This window comes from Fusarium graminearum, chromosome 4 (assembly GCF_000240135.3).
Source record: "Fusarium graminearum PH-1 chromosome 4, whole genome shotgun sequence".
NCBI classification, from domain to species: domain Eukaryota; kingdom Fungi; phylum Ascomycota; class Sordariomycetes; order Hypocreales; family Nectriaceae; genus Fusarium; species Fusarium graminearum.
Genome location: NC_026477.1, coordinates 4,938,188 through 4,956,509, shown reverse-complemented (window position 1 = coordinate 4,956,509; position 18,322 = coordinate 4,938,188). Strand labels below are relative to the sequence as shown.

The window sequence follows — 18,322 nt, the reverse complement described above, 5'->3', positions numbered from 1 at the left end:
ATGGAAAAGATTGCCCTTCCTGGTCTTCATTCTTCTTCCACGACCCTGTCAGATACATCTCCGCCAAGCTTGTCCCTCAGCTCCTGAGTTCCTACAAGAAAGCCTACGGCCCTCAATCTGCTGAACTCCGTGGTTTGTGGAATGCCACTGTCGACAAGCTTCTCGAGGTCCTGACTGCAGAACCTGCTATTGACACTCTTGCCGAGATGTATCAATGCTTCTACGAGTCTGTTGAGGTGGTAGGAAGGGAATGTCTTTCTGGCGATCATCTAAACCGGTTTATCGACTCCGTTCACTCTGCACTTGAGGACTACAAGGATCGTGTTGCGCAACGTGAGCAGGACAAGGAAGGAGCCACCGCCGATGACGTGGAGGATGAGGCTGAAGATACTCTGATGGCAATTGAGGACGACCAGACCCTGCTCTCGGATATGAACAAGGCATTCCACGCCATCTTCAAAAACCACGGCGCCGCATTCTTGCCTGCTTGGGGGCGCTTGATGACTACATATGAGGGTTTCCTCAGTTCTTCTGACCCCACCCAGAGACAATGGGGTTTGTGCATCATGGATGATGTCCTCGAATACTGTGGTCCCGAAAGCACACAGTATGCCAACTTCATCACACAACCTTTGATTGACGGCTGCCGAGACCCTTCTCCGGCCATCCGTCAGGCGGCGGCCTACGGCATCGGAGTGGCAGCCCACCGAGGTGGAGCACCATGGGCACAATTCTTAGGGAGCTCAGTACCGTTCCTCTTCCAAGTTACCCAGGTTCCCGATGCTCGCAACGAGGACAATGTGTATGCGACCGAGAACGCGTGCGCAGCTATCGCCAAGATTCTTCACTACAACTCCAGCACCGTCAATGATGTGCAAAATGTGATCACACAATGGGTCGAGACCCTGCCGGTGATAAATGATGAGGAGGCGGCCCCCTATGCTTATGCATACTTGGCTGAACTGATTGAAAAGTAAGTATTTTTGTTGTTTTAGTCTACATCTTATGGTCCAGAAGAGCTGACATATCATCTTTCACCTTTTAGGCAACACCCAGCTGTTGTTAACCAGGTTGGCAAGGTTTTCGTTTTCATTGCCCAAGCCCTTGAGGCAGAGACGTTGGTAGGACAGACAGCCAACCGTGTGGTCCAAGTTACCAAAGGACTCCTTCAGTCGACTTCGGTTGACCCTTCACCGCTCCTGCAACAATTCTCTCCTCAGGCGCAACAAACTATCATGGGATTCTTTAACTAGACGTGGACCCCATCAGTATTGGTTATTGCGAAGCGCCGCATGGCTGGGATCCAATGAGCGGCGATGGAAGTTATTCATATGGAGTCACAAAGCATGAGTCTAAAAGAGTAAGGTCGGATTGATAAGCGTGCGAATTTTACGAGGGTACATGAATTTTGTTTCGATGATACCAAAGTGATCGCCACAAGGTGCCAGCTCCAGACCAGGAACCCGGTCAGCTGTCAAGCGCTTGTGGCAGACGAACATCCACAGGGCGATGCTGGTATCGATGCGACAGGGTGTGACACTCCTAGCTTGGCTAGGGTGGGTTCAAAATCAGCATCAAAAGAATTGTCATGCTCTAGGCATAGGCAAGAGAAGAGAAGAGATAGAGTACGTCGGTTCCAGGCGTCGAGGCAAAAACAAGAGGGCTTTTTGATTAGGAAGGTTATATACTTGACATCGCAAGGCGCCTTTTAATGCTATATTAGAGTTATGAATATGCTCCTCATCATTTTGAATAATCAGTTTATTTGTTGTGGCGATTATTTTTATCAATGTACAGTTTCTCATCAATGCCTTTGCATGGTATTCTATGATGACTCGAAGACTTTGAAATGCATGGCTAGACCATGATGGTGAAACAATGCTGCTGATAGGAGTGACACAGTGTACCGGAAACCCATTCATCACTGCACTTCGCCCAACAGGCTGAGGGAGAGAGATGGAATGGTTATCTTGTCTTATCTTTAGATGCGGGACGGCTGGGGCCCAATCGCCTCTGCCCGTTTTACTGGTGGCCTAGGCTTCGATGACTCTAGTAGTTGGCTGTTGCAGACAAGAAACGCTTAAAGGCATGATGATATTCTTTATTCGCAAATGCAACTTGCTGGAGAGGTTTAGATAATCCACGTACAGTTTCTCAAGTCTTCCCCATACATGTACCTTAGCAACATTTAACTCTGGACTTTAGATGTAAGCGTACAGGCGTTCGGATATGTGCCATATACAGAGTAGGGGCCAATCAAAATCGACATCCCAGCTTTCTGGCCAAGAAAATAACCAGCCCAAGGATCTAGTCTAAAATGATATAGACTGGAATATTAATTTTACAACTTGTGTTCTCTCCAACCAAGTATTCTGGTCTCTCGCGAGTTGGACACTGCAGCAGGTCCCTGCCATTAAGCATGCTGCCAAAGTACCTTCTATCTATATCTAGTAGAGCCTACCTACTGAGGTAGCCACCTCGAGGGGTGTGTCGAACTATTGATCCTCACACTTGATTTTTTTGTGGCCTGCAAGGAACGGCCGGGTGTGCTAGTGATTTAGAGACATAGCAATGCAGGGTATCATGGGTTTGCCACGGACTAGGTACTGAAGTATAAGCATGAATTTGCTGTGTTTTGAAGAAACACGCATTTATTCACGACTCAACCCCGATGACTGTAATAATAGTCTTTTCTTTTTTGGGCACAAACTCGTATATTTCCCAAAACGGAGATGATCTTAGCCAGGAGCACCTGGACACAGGGCAGAGTACAAAGGGTGTTGAAATGCAAAATATTGCGTTTCGCTACCGCGCCACACCGGAGAGAAGCGAAGCACGGGGTCTTCTCGTCCTTGGATCCCCCCCTTGTGCCAAGTTGCCAGCAATCCATTACAGGTAGGTATCCATTGCTATCTGTACAGCACCTTACGGTACAGTACCTACGGATGAGTTGGGGGTTGGTCTTTTACTATATCCGTGGATGCCTCTGTTCCTCCTGACGCCCCTCAAGTCCCTAGGTTTCCCCACATTGGGCAGATGGTGCGCCCCTCGGCAGGGTAAAGTCCTGTTTATACTGGAGTACCTCTTCATGACACCAAGACTCAAGCGCAGACTCAAGTACCGTTCTTTGAAGGGAACTGGAAAAGTCGAGGCTTGGTTCCCACCTCCTCCTCTCCTTCTTTCCTTCCCATGCACTTGGCTTGGTCCTCCTGCCTGCACAACGGACAGAAAACGGGGGGAAAACCAACTGCAGAAAACCGTAATCGCCCCTCAAGGCTAATTAATAGTCAGCCAACTTCAGCCCAGTCCCTGTCCCAGCGCATGCATTGATTCGGTCTTGTCCTTCCCACCATCCATCCATCCACTCTGCCACACTGGACTCTGTCGGCTGCCACTCCCACTGTACAGTACCGTACCTACCATCCTTTCCCAAGCCGTTCTGCCTGGCCTGATCCTAGTAAGGTACTTACTTTCCCCCAAACCCACACTCCCATCCGCTTCTCACGCATTCCCATTCTTCTTCTGCCATACCGTTACTTTACTTCTCCATCCCTCTCGTCTTTCCCGTTCCAAACGACTTTGAAGCGATCTTCAACCCCTTTACAACTCGACACGACCCGACTTCGAATGCAAATTATTTGCTTTTTGCGCATCCACCTCTCATCACTTGTTTCCCTCTGTTTTGAGCTTTCCACCGACAAATTTCGAGTCATAATTCGACCTTGAGTACAAATTCGAGCGAGCACGAATATCCACCCCCGCGCATTTGCCGTCTGCGATTACCCATACCCTGTCCCTCTCTTTTTTCGCTCGGTCGCTTGATCTACCCGGCCTGATTTATCACGTCAAATATCGACTCAAACCCAACTCGACTCGACTCGACTCATCCATCCACTCGACTCTCCAATTTTACGGCATCCTCAGCTTTTCTTTCTGTATTGTGGCATTTGCCGATACTTGAAGCACTCCCATCTGCTGCAGCTAGGGCCCTCTTATCAAGTGGCCAACCTTACCTACCAACCCCTTGGTAGTCGCCTAGGGCACCGTCTGCTTCCCTGAGCAGTGTGCATACGGGATAACACCCGCTCAACATCTTATTTGAGCGCCTGGCTAGGCTTTCCAGCCAGATGCTGTCGCCATGGATGGCTTCTACTCCCCCCATCAGCAACAGCAGCAGCAGCAGCAACAATTTCAACAACAACAGCAGCAGCAACAACAGCAGCAGCAACAACAGCAACGTATGCAGCAGAACCAGCCGAACCACATGCAGCACAATATGAATGACTCTCCTTACTTTCCAGGGGGAGATTCCCTCGACGACATTGTTCGCGACAACCAAGACAAGCTATACCGTCGCCAGAGCATGCCTCAGGCTTTTGCTAACCACATGGGCCAGTTCCAGATGCCACAGCATCAGGAGCAACATCATCAAGGGCAGAGACGGATGTCTGCTGTCGGTAATGGTGATATAATGACCTTTGGGACTGATAACGGCGACCTCAACTCCTATCAATTCAACCAGCCTATGGGGGCAGGCTTCCCAACCATTAATACCTCTATCGGCATGGACCAAATGGGCAATTATTTGACAGCTGACCCTAACGATTACTCGGCTATCTCTCCCGATATGATGAGTTCAATGATGCCCAATACGTTTGCCAGTATGAACGTTGGGGCGCAGATGGCGGGCAACGGCTCACCCATGAACCTCTACTCTCCTTCCATTGGACAATTTCCACAGGGTCAACTTACCCCTCAAGTCCAAGTTGGCAACGACTTCTCTATGGATCTATCTCCAGACGGCAGTTCGATGAACATGAATCAAAGCAATCCCCCTCAACCAAATTCGATTCCGGCCCCTGCCAATACAGCGATGGACACAATAGAAGACCCGGGCGATAATATCATGAATAACCATCAATCTTACAATAATACAAGCAACGGAGACAGCAGCCAAACTCTACCTCCTTTGTCCCGACAGGTCTCAACTGCCTCTGGATCTGTCGTTTCTCCTCCACAGCAACAGTCACATGGGACAGTGTCGACAACTGTTACGCAGCCTACCAGTGCATCAGTCGCTACAACGCCATCAACCGGCGATGGTCCCAGAGATTCAAAAGAAAAGACCATATACTCGAAAAGCGGGTTTGACATGCTCAAGGCTCTATGGCTAGTTGCTACGCGCAAAAACCCGCGAATTCAACTTGGTGCCGTCGATATGTCATGTGCCTTCGTTGTCTGCGATGTTTCCATGAACGATTGCCCTATTATATATGTTTCCGACAACTTCCAGAACCTGACCGGTTACAGCCGCCACGAGATTGTTGGACAAAATTGCCGATTCCTACAAGCCCCTGATGGTAAAGTCGAAGCAGGATCGAAGCGCGAATTTGTCGACGATGGTGCCGTGTATAACCTGAAAAAGATGGTCCATGAGGGCAGAGAAGTCCAACAAAGCTTGATCAACTATAGAAAGGGCGGGAAGCCGTTCTTGAATCTTTTAACCATGATACCCATCCCTTGGGACACGGACGAAATCAGATACTTTATTGGCTTTCAGATTGATCTTGTGGAATGTCCTGATGCAATCGCATCTAACCAAGATCTAGGAGGTGTTAAAGTGAACTACAAACACAGCGATATCGGCCAATATATCTGGACACCGCCACAATCTAGCCAATGGGAGCCTGAAAACGGCCAAACCTTGGGCGTGGACGACGTATCAACTCTGCTACAGCAGTTTACTCCGAAGGGTTTAACGTCAGATTGGCACAAGCAATCTTGGGACAAGATGCTCCTTGAGAATACAGACGACGTCGTCCATGTCCTTTCACTCAAAGGCCTGTTTTTATACCTCTCGCCATCATGCAAGAAGGTTTTGGAATACGAGGCTGCTGATCTTGTTGGAAACTCGCTCTCGACTGTTTGTCATCCGTCTGATATTGTCCCCGTCACACGAGAACTAAAGGATACAACTACTGGGAACCCCGTGAATATTGTTTTCCGGATACGGAGAAAACACAGCGGCTATACGTGGTTCGAAAGCCATGGATCACTATTTGTCGAACAAGGGAAAGGTCGAAAGTGCATCATTCTGGTGGGTCGCAAGCGACCAGTGTTTGCTTTGAGCCGCCGCAATCTTGAAGCGAATGGAGGTATTGGTGACAGTGAATTGTGGACGAAGCTCTCGACATCGGGCCTCTTCTTATATGTGTCATCAAACATTAGGTCACTGCTCGACCTCCAGCCCGATAGCTTGGTAGGGACTAGCATACAGGATCTGATGCGAAAAGAGTCGCGTCCCGAGTTCGGACGAACCATGGAAAAGGCGAGGCGTGGGAAAACCGTCACTTGTAAGCACGAGGTTCAGAATCGCAGGGGCCAAGTGTTGCAAGCACAAACGACTCTTTACCCAGGCGACGCCTCCGAAGGCCAAAAACCATCGTTTTTGCTTGCTCAAACGAAACTACTCAAGGCTTCTTCGCGCAACCTCGCGCCTGCCAGCGCATCTGGCTCCAGGTCTATCGCTGCCACCCCGAGATCAAACAACGGCAACGAAAGCCATGCGACAGGCCACGTCTCGCAGCCTGCCGGTGGCGCACTCGCACCAGGTACTCAGGATGCCGCTCTGGCCTCAGAAGACAACATTTTTGACGAACTAAGGACCACTAAATGTTCCAGTTGGCAATTCGAACTACGCCAGATGGAGAAGGTGAATCGCATATTGGCCGAGGAACTCGGAGGTTTGCTTTCCAGCAAGAAGAAGCGTAAGAGAAGAAAGGGAGTCGGTAACGTCGTTCGGGACTGTGCAAACTGCCATACAAGGAACACGCCCGAGTGGCGCCGAGGACCCAGTGGTCAAAGGGATCTTTGTAACAGTTGTGGCCTCCGTTGGGCCAAACAGGTAAGCCTCATGGTCTCAGTCATACTCACGATGTTTATTGACCTACTTATTAGACTGGTCGAGTTTCTCCTCGCAATTCTTCACGTGGGGCCAATACTGCCAATGGCGATTCTCGAAGCAAGAAGTCCAATTCTCCCTCGTCGCCATTACATAAAGAACTTTCAGCCGACAGTTCCAGCGCGCAGGCAGCTAATAGCGAAAACGGCATTAACCCCGCCCAGCTTACGAAGCAGAAGATCGTAAATGGAACAGCTGCACCAAGCGGCGCTCCTTCGGCTACTGGTGTCAAGACATCAGCCGGAATGCCGCCATTAAGTCATTCCTCAATGCTGGGTGTTGGGCAACCTTCGTCAATGGCTTCAATTCAAGAAGAACGCGAGACAAGCCAATCTTGAGCGTTGGGCGTGATTCATTTTTCTTTCTTGTTTTTTTCCCTCGCGGTTGCAATCTGGTAAAGATACAGAGCGAGGTGTCTTGATTGTCCGGCGTTTGTGATACCCGCCATCTCTCTTTCTTCGCTAGCCTCCCCCTCACATTTGAGGCCGATGGGCATAACAAGACATTTGTGACAGCAGCGGCTTAGGGCTCAGAAGATGACAGTGAGCATCCGAAGTCTGTTTTATTTATTTGGTATGAGAGATATAAATCCATACGGTGTACGAGGACTGGGGGGTTTTGGCATAGGAATAGACGCAAACACACTTACTACATACATGAGGCGTTAATGGGATGGGACGGGAGACTTGAGTATGAATTAGACAAGATCCTGCCCATGTCACCCAAACTCACTCTACTTAGTTGTTGGGAACACTCATGGGTCAAGCAATCTGTCCCTGGGCTCCATATGCTTCCAGTCAAACATACCGGATGACTTGAAGTTGCGGAGAGATCAGTTGGGTTCCCATCTGGGATAAGCATATTAAGCGTTGAAATGGGCATGTTTGCTAGCAGTAAGCTATGGGAGGACATTTGAGCATGTATGTACAGCAAACGAGAAGCGAGGCGAGTTGGTTAAAATTACAAAATATATACGGAGCACTTGGTTATTGACCTACCCTAGAAGGACTTGTTGATGGACAAACTAATTCCATACTTAACTGTCCTCATCCGTGGAACATTGCTGGGACTCGAGGAGAAGTAAAAGGCATGGATTTTAATTTATATCATGTCTAAGAAGGTGCGTGTCGTCAACCATCTGTGCATTGTGGTTTTCGATCATATACAGTTCTGGTGATTCTTGTGATCGAAGTGTCTTTTCCCGAAATCAAGGTCTGACGTTGGATTTCACAAAGGTCAGAGGGAGTTATACTCATTGTAAGTTGATTTAAAACAAGCACTAAACGATTCCCGACGATATGCGGTACTCTATTATCTGATCAAAAGGTACAACTATCACAGAAGCAGATAATTGATTGACGTCAGTGGCTTCCTTCAGACCGATAAGCCCAGTATTGGCACTCTAGCACTGTAGTATTGCTGCATTATCGGATCAAGGGGCATTGGCAAACTACACGACCTGGCTTAGTAGTGGTCAAGACAAACAGCAAAAGGATGTGGGTGGGAGATCGGCGGTTTTTGGTACAATGCATTCCATTGTTTGTCTTACCAAGGCCCAGTAAGTAATCACACAATTCATGAGGTTTCAGGTTGCTGTTATGCCACAAAACAAACACTTTAGTTTCTTAAAAGCCTTGGCTTAATGCTGGCTAAGATGCTATCTAGTTGGAAAGGTAAATGCCTCCGGTCTGTAGATTCGAACTAGGCTGGGGATGGAGAAATGTGTGCAACTGAATGCTGTATAGATGAGAGCTGTCGAGGTATACGTAATGTTAAATCTCTTATAGCTATAAAGTACGGATGGTTTGGAGTCTAGAGCTCATCCTTTGTATGTGCCTTGTCTTCCGACTCTCTGCTTCTAGTGTTCTCGTTTTTGCCCGCAACACCCTTGCGCCGTTGATCGAGGGCCGCAATTTCGTTGTCGTAGATGGTCCACTCTGGCACCTGGCGTCTTGCACGATCGAGTTTGGGTTCCTTTGTTTGCGGATTATTGCAAAGGTCGATAGTGCGTGCCTTAGTCAAACTGTCATCGCTGCACCAAGTTTCGCACCAGAGCCACTCCTGAGGAAGACTATGGATTGGAATAGCGAACTGCATGTTATTTGGGAGATCTTGATCCAGGTTAGACAAGCTGTTAGGATCAGCTGAAAGTGTGTGATACTGTTGTCGAAGGCGATCTCCTGCTGCTAGTTGGCGGAAGCGGTTAAGGTCGACAACGTAGAGCGCCGAAATGTGGTATGGTAGTCCACGGAGATAATTCGCCCAGTAGCCTTGCTTCCAGAACCTGAAGCCTTCCATTTCGGTGCGCGAGTCGCACATGGGCGTGAAACCATATGGCGCGCCCTCAAGATCATGGTTCACAAGGTCGATCATATCAGTTCGAACAATTTGATCCGCATCAACAAAGATGACTTTGTCGAGAGACAGAGGAAACAATACATCGAGGAACAGTATCTTGTATCCCCAGATTTCGCGTTGCTTTTCCTTTTGTTGACGAAGCCAGTGAGGCCATTTGTAGGTGACCATCTCGTACTTGAACCCGTACTCAGCTGCCATATGCGGGATGAATTCTTTGAACGATGGGGAGAGGAACTGCTCGATGAACCAGAACTTGACTGAATGTTTGGTGTTCCGCATAACTGAAACCATCATGATGTTGAGCATGCGTTCATACAAGTGACCGCTGGCAACGCTGAAGATGTTGATTTCAGCATGCTCTTGAGCCGAGATTTCCTTGGGCGACTTGGCTCCGCCAAGGAGACTTTCCGCAAACTTGAGACCCTTAGCAACAATGCCGTCGTTGTCACTATCGACTGATTCCAGGACATCGGCCTCTTCCATTCCAGACTTGCGATTTAGACGTGGGTATAACGTTGTTCCCTTGAAGTCCATGAGTGCAATTTCTGTGCCTTCGTCTCCAGGCACAGCAGCGTAGCCATGGGCGCCAGCACTCTCAATAGTGAAGATCTCCGAGCTGCGACCTTCCTTGAGTCGGATACTATAGAATCCTGGATTGGCTTTGAACTGGAAGTATCCGAGGTTAGCCATAACAATGGTATCTGTTATGAGAGGATCCTTTTCGGTTGCTAATGCCAGTTGTGCACCCCTTGGAGCACCCCGCTTGCCGTCTCTCGAGTGGCCTTCAACAAGAATGTTCTCTAATTCATAAACCACATCGATATCTGACTTGATAGAGCTAAGCTTGATGTTGTCTAAATCCTGGATCGAATCTTTGGCAGCCACCAACCAAGCAGGAGGGACATCCATGCCTGCCGTCAACAGTGCTTCGGAAGGAAGGCCTTTGAAAGTAGCCTTGGGGCTTTGAACGTGACCAGAATCGTCAAAGGACGGCGTGGAATCAAGTACGTAGCGGAAGAAGCGCTTAATGGGAAGTTCTCCTGTCAACTCCTTGGGATTCATGAAGAGCTTCAGATATATACCATCAAGTTCCGACAAGACCTTGAGGATAGGAGCCCATCTCTGTCCCTGTTCACTAGTGGGATTGAGGAGACCGGCGATATGGACGCTCGCAGTTTCTGGGTTGCCGACCTCAATAGTGCTGTGTGTTGCATTCCAAGTGTTGTAAAGGGTGCTTCGTATCGACGGGGCGGACTCAAATATGCCCTGAGGAAGGTCGGATATGGTAGAGAGCGCCGTAATAGAGGTGAGCTTTGCAGCCGAAATGGGATCGGAGAGTCTATCTGCGAAGCCGAGCTCTTTAATCGCAGCATAAACAGGAAGGATCCTACTGCGTTGTTCAAACTCCAAAAGTAGCTTCAGGTCATCGTCTTCGAAGGAGACACTAGATGGCAAGGGACCGACGAATCGGCCATTGAGGAGTAGACCTTTTGTTCCGGGTTGAATGTTGGAAGTCAATAGGAAGTTGGCTAGCGCAGTACCAAACCCATCCTCTTCAGCTGTCCATGGCGCTTCAAGCACAGCCTTCAGATCGTCCTTGCACCTCATCTCGACAAGTTTAACCTCGCTGAGCTTGAATGCGCCGTTGATTGCATGAGCATTCGAAGGTAAAGAGGGATTATGAACAAGATCAAGCCGGATTCCCTGATTGTTGCGCTTGAATTTGAGAGCAGTAAGCAAGAGATCTTGCCCATCGTTAGTGTTGAGGTCGGCGATGACTGTGAGCACGGCCCAGTCTTCTTTGGCACTCTCAACATCAGCAGGCAAAACAGCTATTTTACTAAATAGCTCTGCATGATCTGTGTAGAGTTTGTTGACATCTAGGATACGGAGAGTCTTATCATCATCGGGGAAGATATGCGCGTTTCTCTTTGAAAGGGCAGTTTTAAGAAAGAGATCTGAAACGGGCGTGTCCTCATTAACGTGCCCAAAGTACACAGCTTTCTGGATTGTCTGTTGATCCTCAGTTAATCGCTGACCCATTACCTGCACCCAATTCTTCTCACGTGGGATAACCATGCCATTGACGAGAATCGGGCGCACAGGGGTGGCAGCGTTGAGTCGACTTGCCCAGGCCTGGCCTGCCTTGACTTTCTGCGCGTAAGACTTGGCCTCAAGAACTTCGCTCAAGGTCATCTTAGTCATTGCTGGCATTGGTTCTCGTCCATCGATAGCTTTTGCGAACGACCTCTTATTAGCCGCACCCTCGGGGCCCTCTTCGCTCTCTTGTAGATATGTGATGAGAGATTCAAAGCCATACGTTTCCATCAAATGGTAGACAACCTTGGCTTGAGCGATGGAGGCAGGGGTGGTGGCTAAAGGAACGATACCGAAGCGTATAGTGATTCCGCGTTGCATGAATTGAGTCAATTGACCAAAAGCTCTTCCGTCTTCAAGGTCAGTGAAGTCGATAGGTGCAACGACATGAAAGAGATTGAGGGCGACCTGTGGAAGTTGACCTGGGTATGCGCGCTGGAGGAGCTATATGATAATCAGCTATGTAGCGTCAGGGGTCAAACTTTTACATACCGCCGTCAGATCACTTGGGAACTTTTGATACCGGGAATCTGTCTCAAGGTCGTTGAGCCACATAACAGCCTTTCCGTCCTCTAGCCGATCAGTCCAGTCAAACCTCGGAGGCTCATCATCGGCTTTAGAACTGGCAATCTCAGAATGGCCAAGAAGAGAGACAGCCTGTTGGCCATTAAAGCCAATTTCGCGTACACCATCAATAAGCTTGCGTTCACGCCGAATCATTTCTATCAGTGTGAAAGGCTCAATCTGGCGCTCAATGAGTTGAACGCCATTCATCCAAAGGAAATTAATTCCACTAGGGACACCAGCCGCAACGTTTTTCTCTTGCTCCTGGGCAAACCCCGGCGTGACTTCGTGGGAAGCAATAGATGCCGAGAACTTGGGGAAATCTTGTGTTGATTTCAGCAAAGCATCCATGGGGTTATCGCTCTTGAGAATGAAAGACGCAGTCTTGAGGCCCAGAGATGCTAGCTCGGAAGATGAAAGAGGCTTCAGGTCAGCAACCTCCTCGTCAGTGTCAAGATCAACATCGGCCACAATATGCGGTTTTTGGGTCTCCTGAGTTGCTTCACGATCATCAATCACGATATAATCAGTCCGCTTCAGATCCAATTTAACACCGTAGCCGCTCACAGGCAAGGGAGTATTGGAAACACCAGGGCTTCGACGGTACCGCAGTCTGTAAGAAACATCACCCTGCCTTGCAGCCTTTGAGAGGACATCATGGAAAGGCCCAAAAGAGGCGTGCGTAGGATCCGCATAAAGGATAGCATCCTTTCCAATTCCCAAGACTCGATCGAATGGCAGCACCTTTGCTTGTCTATCTCATGTTAGAAACGGAGGGTTGGTATTCGTTAATCACCAAACGTACTTGGAGACTACTTTGCCCTCAACAGCCACATCAAGATCTGGAGAGCAGTATTTTTGGTTATCAATTAAAGCCCAACTCTGGCAGTTACCAGCACCATCTATTTGAGATTCGGGGTCCACAGCTGTACTGTAATATTGGTAGTGCGCTTCTATACGTGGTGCGGCAGCCCGTAGGGAGAGAGATAGCTTGAAGGTAGAAAGGGCATCGCGTGCGATGATATGGCGATCTTCCTGAAGGACTTGAAGGAACTGATGGTAGAGCTCTGCGTCTGAATTGGCCGATGCAAAATGGCCACTAGCAATTTTATCGAGAAGTGGGAAATACGCAGTCGAGTTCTCCCCGGCAGCTGTCTCACTACAAGGCGTTAGATCTAGTCTGTGAACGTCTCAGGATAAACAATATAAGCTTACAGGAGCTCAAGCAGATATGGCCCGTGAGGGAAGGCGGCGTGCATTCCCACATTGACTGACGGGGACGCAGACGCAGCCGTGGCAGCCAACACGGCCATGGCCATATACTGTGAGAGACGCAGCATGTTTGCAGCTTATGCCGAATAGTGCATACAGTCGCTTTTGGCCGTTGATTATGGTAGCTTAAGAGCTTCGCTGTCCACGATGGAGGGGCAAAGGACAGCTCTCAAGAGCTTGGATGGGTAGGAATGGACACTAAATCATGTAGTGAGGGTGCAGTGCAGTCTCCGATTTGAAGCCAATCTGTGGAATTGGATGCCCACAGGTTGGTTTCTACGTGCGACAAGTTCTCAACTGCCAGCATCGATGCTAGGCAAAGGAACAAAAAAGCTGACCGTCTCTAGGTAGGTAGGTCTCAGAATCGGACAGCGTCACTTAAACCAGGAGCTGCTTCAATTAGGATTAGCGCGAAGCGACGTTGACACACAGGGGCGCTTCCCTTTCCTACGTGGCAGAAACAGTAACCCCTGCATTTGCAGCCACATTCAGGGAGCTGGTCCCCGATTTTTCCTTCACTTAACACCTGGCCCCTCCATCGGGGGAATGATGTTCCATGATTCACAGTGGCTTTGCTCACTGAGATCCACTTCCACTCCCCCAGCATGATAGGATAGCCCACATTGAGCATCGTGTTCAATTGCCCAAGCCTAGGAGTTCGCTTCGTTGGCCAGCATTCAACTACATCTCCCTCTCCCTTACAACTCCTATATCCGTCACCTTGCCTTTACTGCGCCGTGCTGGTCAACTCGCTCCCGACACTTGCGATTCAGCCAAAAGCAAGCCGAACAGCTGCTTCAATCAACCGCTGCCTGGGCGTCTTGAATTGTTCCACCCCTTAATGCTCGAAGCTGCGGCTTCACCTCCCCGCCATTATGCAATCCTCCCCAGGAATGTTGACCAAGGTATGAAAGCAGAACGATGACACGTTCACAGGACTAACAGTCTTTCTTTTGCGCAGTTCGAGTCCAAGTCCTCGAGAGCTAAAGGCATTGCCTTTCACCCTAAGAGGTTCGTCATCCGACATCGCTCAACCGCATCGCAAGCTCCGAAGCTGACAAGTTTATATCAGACCATGGATCCTCGTTTCACTACACTCTTCGACTATCCAGCTCTGGGATTATCGAATGGGAACCCTAATTGATCGTTTTGAAGAGCACGATGGTCCCGTCCGTGGCGTCGATTTCCACAAGACACAACCGCTCTTCGTCTCCGGCGGTGATGACTACAAGATCAAAGTTTGGTCTTACCAGACCAGGCGTTGCCTATTCACCCTTAACGGCCATCTCGATTACGTCCGAACAGTCTTCTTCCATCATGAGCTTCCTTGGATTTTGTCAGCATCCGATGACCAGACTATTCGGATATGGAACTGGCAGAACCGGTCGCTGAGTATGTTAAAACGGTAATCCTGGCCTGGCTGCCCACAATGCTGACCTCCTCATAGTTTGTACCATGACCGGCCACAACCATTACGCAATGTGCGCTCAATTTCACCCCAAGGAAGACCTCGTCGTATCTGCATCGCTCGATCAGTCCGTCCGCGTTTGGGATATTTCCGGCCTCCGAAAGAAGCACTCCGCTCCTACCTCGATGTCTTTCGAAGACCAGATGGCACGCGCCAACCAGAACCAGACCGACATGTTCGGTAACACTGACGCTGTTGTCAAGTTTGTTCTCGAGGGCCACGACCGTGGTGTTAACTGGGTCGCTTTCCATCCCACAATGCCCCTCATTGTTAGCGCTGGCGACGATCGTCTCGTAAAGCTATGGCGTATGAGCGAGACCAAGGCCTGGGAAGTCGACACATGCCGAGGACACTTTCAAAATGCGTCGGGATGTCTTTTCCACCCCCACCAGGACCTCATTTTGTCCGCTGGAGAGGACAAGACTATTCGCGTCTGGGACTTGAACAAGCGAACCGCTGTCCAGTCTTTCAAGCGAGAGAACGACCGCTTCTGGGTTATTGCAGCCCATCCCGAGATCAATCTTTTTGCTGCTGGTCACGATAACGGTGTTATGGTCTTCAAGCTGGAGCGAGAACGCCCTGCTTCTGCTGTGCACCAGAACCTTCTCTTCTACGTCACTAAGGAGAAGCACGTCAGGTCTTATGATTTCCAGAAGAACATCGAGAGCCCTACACTTCTCTCGCTCAAGAAGCTTGGCAGTGCCTGGGTCGCACCCCGAACTTTGTCCTTCAACCCTGCGGAACGATCGATTTTGGTTACGTCCCCAGCTGATGGAGGATCTTACGAATTGGTTAACCTGCCCAAGGATGGTTCTGGTGCGATCGAACCCGCCGAGTCCAAGCGAGGTGCTGGAAGCTCTGCCATTTTTGTTGCACGTAACAGATTTGCCGTTCTCAACACCGCCAATCAGACCATCGATATCAAGGATCTCTCCAACAACACTACCCGATCCTTCAAGCCCCCCACCGGCACTACCGACATCTACTTTGGAGGTACCGGCAACCTGTTGATCATCACCCCCACCGCTGTTCATCTTTACGATATTCAGCAGAAGAAGAGCACTGCCGAGTTAGCTGTGAACGGTGTGAAGTATGTCGTCTGGTCTAATGATGGACTTTACGCCGCTCTGCTGAGCAAGCACAATGTTACTATTGTGTCCAAGACTCTTGAGCAGGTCAGCACTCTCCACGAGACTATTCGTATCAAGAGCGCTACTTGGGATGATGCAGGCGTTTTGCTGTACTCTACTCTCAACCATGTCAAGTACACTCTTCTGAACGGCGATAACGGTATCGTCCGTACCCTTGATCAGACCGTCTACTTGGTCAAGGTCAAGGGCCGCAATGTGTACTGCCTTGATAGAGCTGCGAAGCCCCGCATCCTCCAGATTGATCCTACAGAATACCGATTCAAGCTGGCTCTGGTCAAGCGCAACTATGAGGAAATGCTTCACATTATTCGAAACTCCAGTCTTGTTGGCCAATCCATTATTTCCTATCTGCAGAAGAAGGGCTACCCCGAAATCGCCCTCCAATTTGTCCAAGACCCCACCACTCGTTTCGACCTTGCTGTTGAGTGCGGTAACCTTGATGTCGCTGTTGAGATGGCGAAGGAACTTGACAAGCCCAAGTTCTGGACCCGTCTTGGTACGGAAGCACTGGCACATGGTAACCATCAGGTTGTTGAGATGTGTTACCAAAAGCTCAAGCAGTTTGATAAGCTGTCTTTCCTATACCTTGCCACTGGTGACCGTGCGAAGCTTGCCCGTATGGCCAAGATTGCAGAGCATCGTGGTGACTTCACCTCACGATTCCAGAATGCCGTTTACCTTGGAGAGGTCGAGGATCGTATTCAAATGTTTAAGGAAATTGACCTTTGTAGGTGCTTCTTCTATTTCCTTTAACGATTATTACTGACTTATTCTAGACCCCCTTGCCTACATGACTGCCAAGTCTCATGGTCTGGAGGAGGAATGCCAATCAATCTTGGAGGCCACTGGCGTCGCCGAGGAGGATCTTACTCTGCCTGCTCTGGGAAGTCCCTTGTCCACCACTGCGCCTATCGTTCCCACGTTCAAGGCCTCTTGGCCTACCAAAGCTACCTCACAGTCCTTCTTCGAGAAGGCTCTTCTTGGCCAGGTCGAAGGTCTATCGTTGGAAGACGAGCCCGCTGCTGCCAACACGGGCTTCGAGGACGCCATGGAGATTGACTCAGCTGCCAAGCGTAACGGTACCCTGATTGACGATGATGACGAGGATGTTGCCGGCTGGGACATGGGAGATGACGATATCCCCGAGGCTGACAGCGACTTTGTCAACGTTGAGAGTGTTGATGCAGGCGGTGCTGCAAGCAGCGAGGCCGATATGTGGGCACGAAACTCGCCATTGGCCGTCGACCATGTTGCTGGAGGCTCCTTCGAAACTGCTATGCAGCTTCTTAACCGTCAGGTCGGGGCTGTTGATTTCGCACCCCTTAAATCACGTTTCTTGGAAATCTACTCGGCTTCCAAGACTTTCCTCCCTGCTTCTGAGGGGCTACCCCCCCTGGTAAACTATGTGCGCAGGACTCTAGAGGAGACTGACCCCAGAAAGGTCCTGCCCATCATCCCTCGGGATCTGGAGCATCTTGCCTCCAACGACCTTCAAGCAGGTTACGATTCCATGAAGACCAATAAACTGGAGGCTGGTATTGGCATCTTCAAGGGCATCCTTCACTCCATTCTTGTCAATGCTGTTACAAGCGAAGATGAGGTTTCTGAGGCTAAGAAACTCATTACCTCGGCCAGCGAGTACGCTGTTGCCATGAGTATTGAGCTATCGAGAAGACAACTCGGCTCCCCCGAAGTTGTGGCCCAGGACCCAGAGAAGCTTCAGAGAAGCTTGGAACTGTCGGCCTACTTTACCATCCCCAAGATCGAGGTGCCCCACCGGCAGCTTGCTCTGCTGAGTGCCATGCAATTGGCCATTCGAAACAAGAACTACAATTCCGCCTTGAGCTTTGCCAATCGCATTATCGCCAACGGAGGTGCCACCAAGATTGTAGAAAACGTAAGTCACCCATCAGTCGGGGATTACCAGCCTTCTTCATTTACTAATCGATCCCCATAGGCCAAAAAGACTAAGGCCCAATGCGAGCGCAACCCTAACGATGCTATTGAGATTGAGTTCGACCAGTTCGCCGAGTTTGATGTCTGCGCTGCTAGCCATACACCTATCTACAGTGGTACTGCTTATGAAGAGTGTGCCTTTGATGGCTCCAAGTACCACACCAAATACAAAGGCACTGTGTGCCGCGTGTGCGAAGTGTGTGAGATTGGCAAGCACGGAAGCGGCTTGAAGCTGTTCGCCTAAGCTCGCAGAACATAGTCAAATAAGATTTAATGATGGGGGTGGGCAGCTGGTATAAGGAGTTTCGAGTCAACGATGCATGAAAAGAGTCAGTTAGAAGAGGCGAATGGTCTCGGGCTCCAAAAAAGGTTGACCTTGGACGACTGGTTGATAGAAATATGACAAAGGAGTCATGTCTTTGTAGTTGCAACTTAGCCTGATTATATGCGCGAAGCACAAGATCACGGAATCACGTTTTCAAAAGATGCATGTTT

General features: G+C 49.5%; 4 protein-coding genes across 4 annotated transcripts in view; 3 read left to right on the top strand and 1 right to left on the bottom strand.

The window, feature by feature from the left end:
• FGSG_13254 (uncharacterized protein) overlaps positions 1-1,733 on the top strand; it is a gene marked incomplete at its 5' end in the record, with an annotated part of 4,127 nt that extends 2,394 nt beyond the window's left edge. The window contains 2 exons of the mRNA XM_011329482.1: positions 10-973; positions 1,046-1,733. Coding sequence (XP_011327784.1) covers positions 10-973; positions 1,046-1,253 — 1,172 coding nt within the window. The 3' untranslated portion in view covers positions 1,254-1,733. The remainder of the gene's footprint in view (positions 1-9; positions 974-1,045) is intronic.
• Positions 1,734-3,598: 1,865 nt separating this feature from the next.
• FGSG_07941 (white collar 1 protein) lies at positions 3,599-7,299 on the top strand (the record flags this gene model as incomplete). The annotated part of the gene is made up of 2 exons (XM_011329481.1): positions 3,599-6,904; positions 6,958-7,299. Exons 1-2 carry the CDS (start codon positions 4,139-4,141, stop codon positions 7,297-7,299), a joined length of 3,108 nt encoding a protein of 1,035 aa, XP_011327783.1. The 5' UTR covers positions 3,599-4,138.
• A 1,474-nt stretch (positions 7,300-8,773) lies between these two features.
• On the bottom strand, positions 8,774-13,320 carry FGSG_07940 (uncharacterized protein; the record flags this gene model as incomplete). The annotated part of the gene is made up of 4 exons (XM_011329480.1): positions 8,774-11,860; positions 11,909-12,734; positions 12,786-13,139; positions 13,196-13,320. 4 exons carry the CDS (start codon positions 13,318-13,320, stop codon positions 8,774-8,776), a joined length of 4,392 nt encoding a protein of 1,463 aa, XP_011327782.1.
• Positions 13,321-14,127: 807 nt separating this feature from the next.
• On the top strand, positions 14,128-18,071 carry FGSG_07939 (coatomer subunit alpha; the record flags this gene model as incomplete). Its single annotated transcript, XM_011329479.1, has 6 exons — positions 14,128-14,157; positions 14,214-14,263; positions 14,325-14,644; positions 14,700-16,598; positions 16,648-17,768; positions 17,829-18,071. 6 exons carry the CDS (start codon positions 14,128-14,130, stop codon positions 18,069-18,071), a joined length of 3,663 nt encoding a protein of 1,220 aa, XP_011327781.1.
• Between the last annotated feature and the right edge of the window lie 251 nt (positions 18,072-18,322).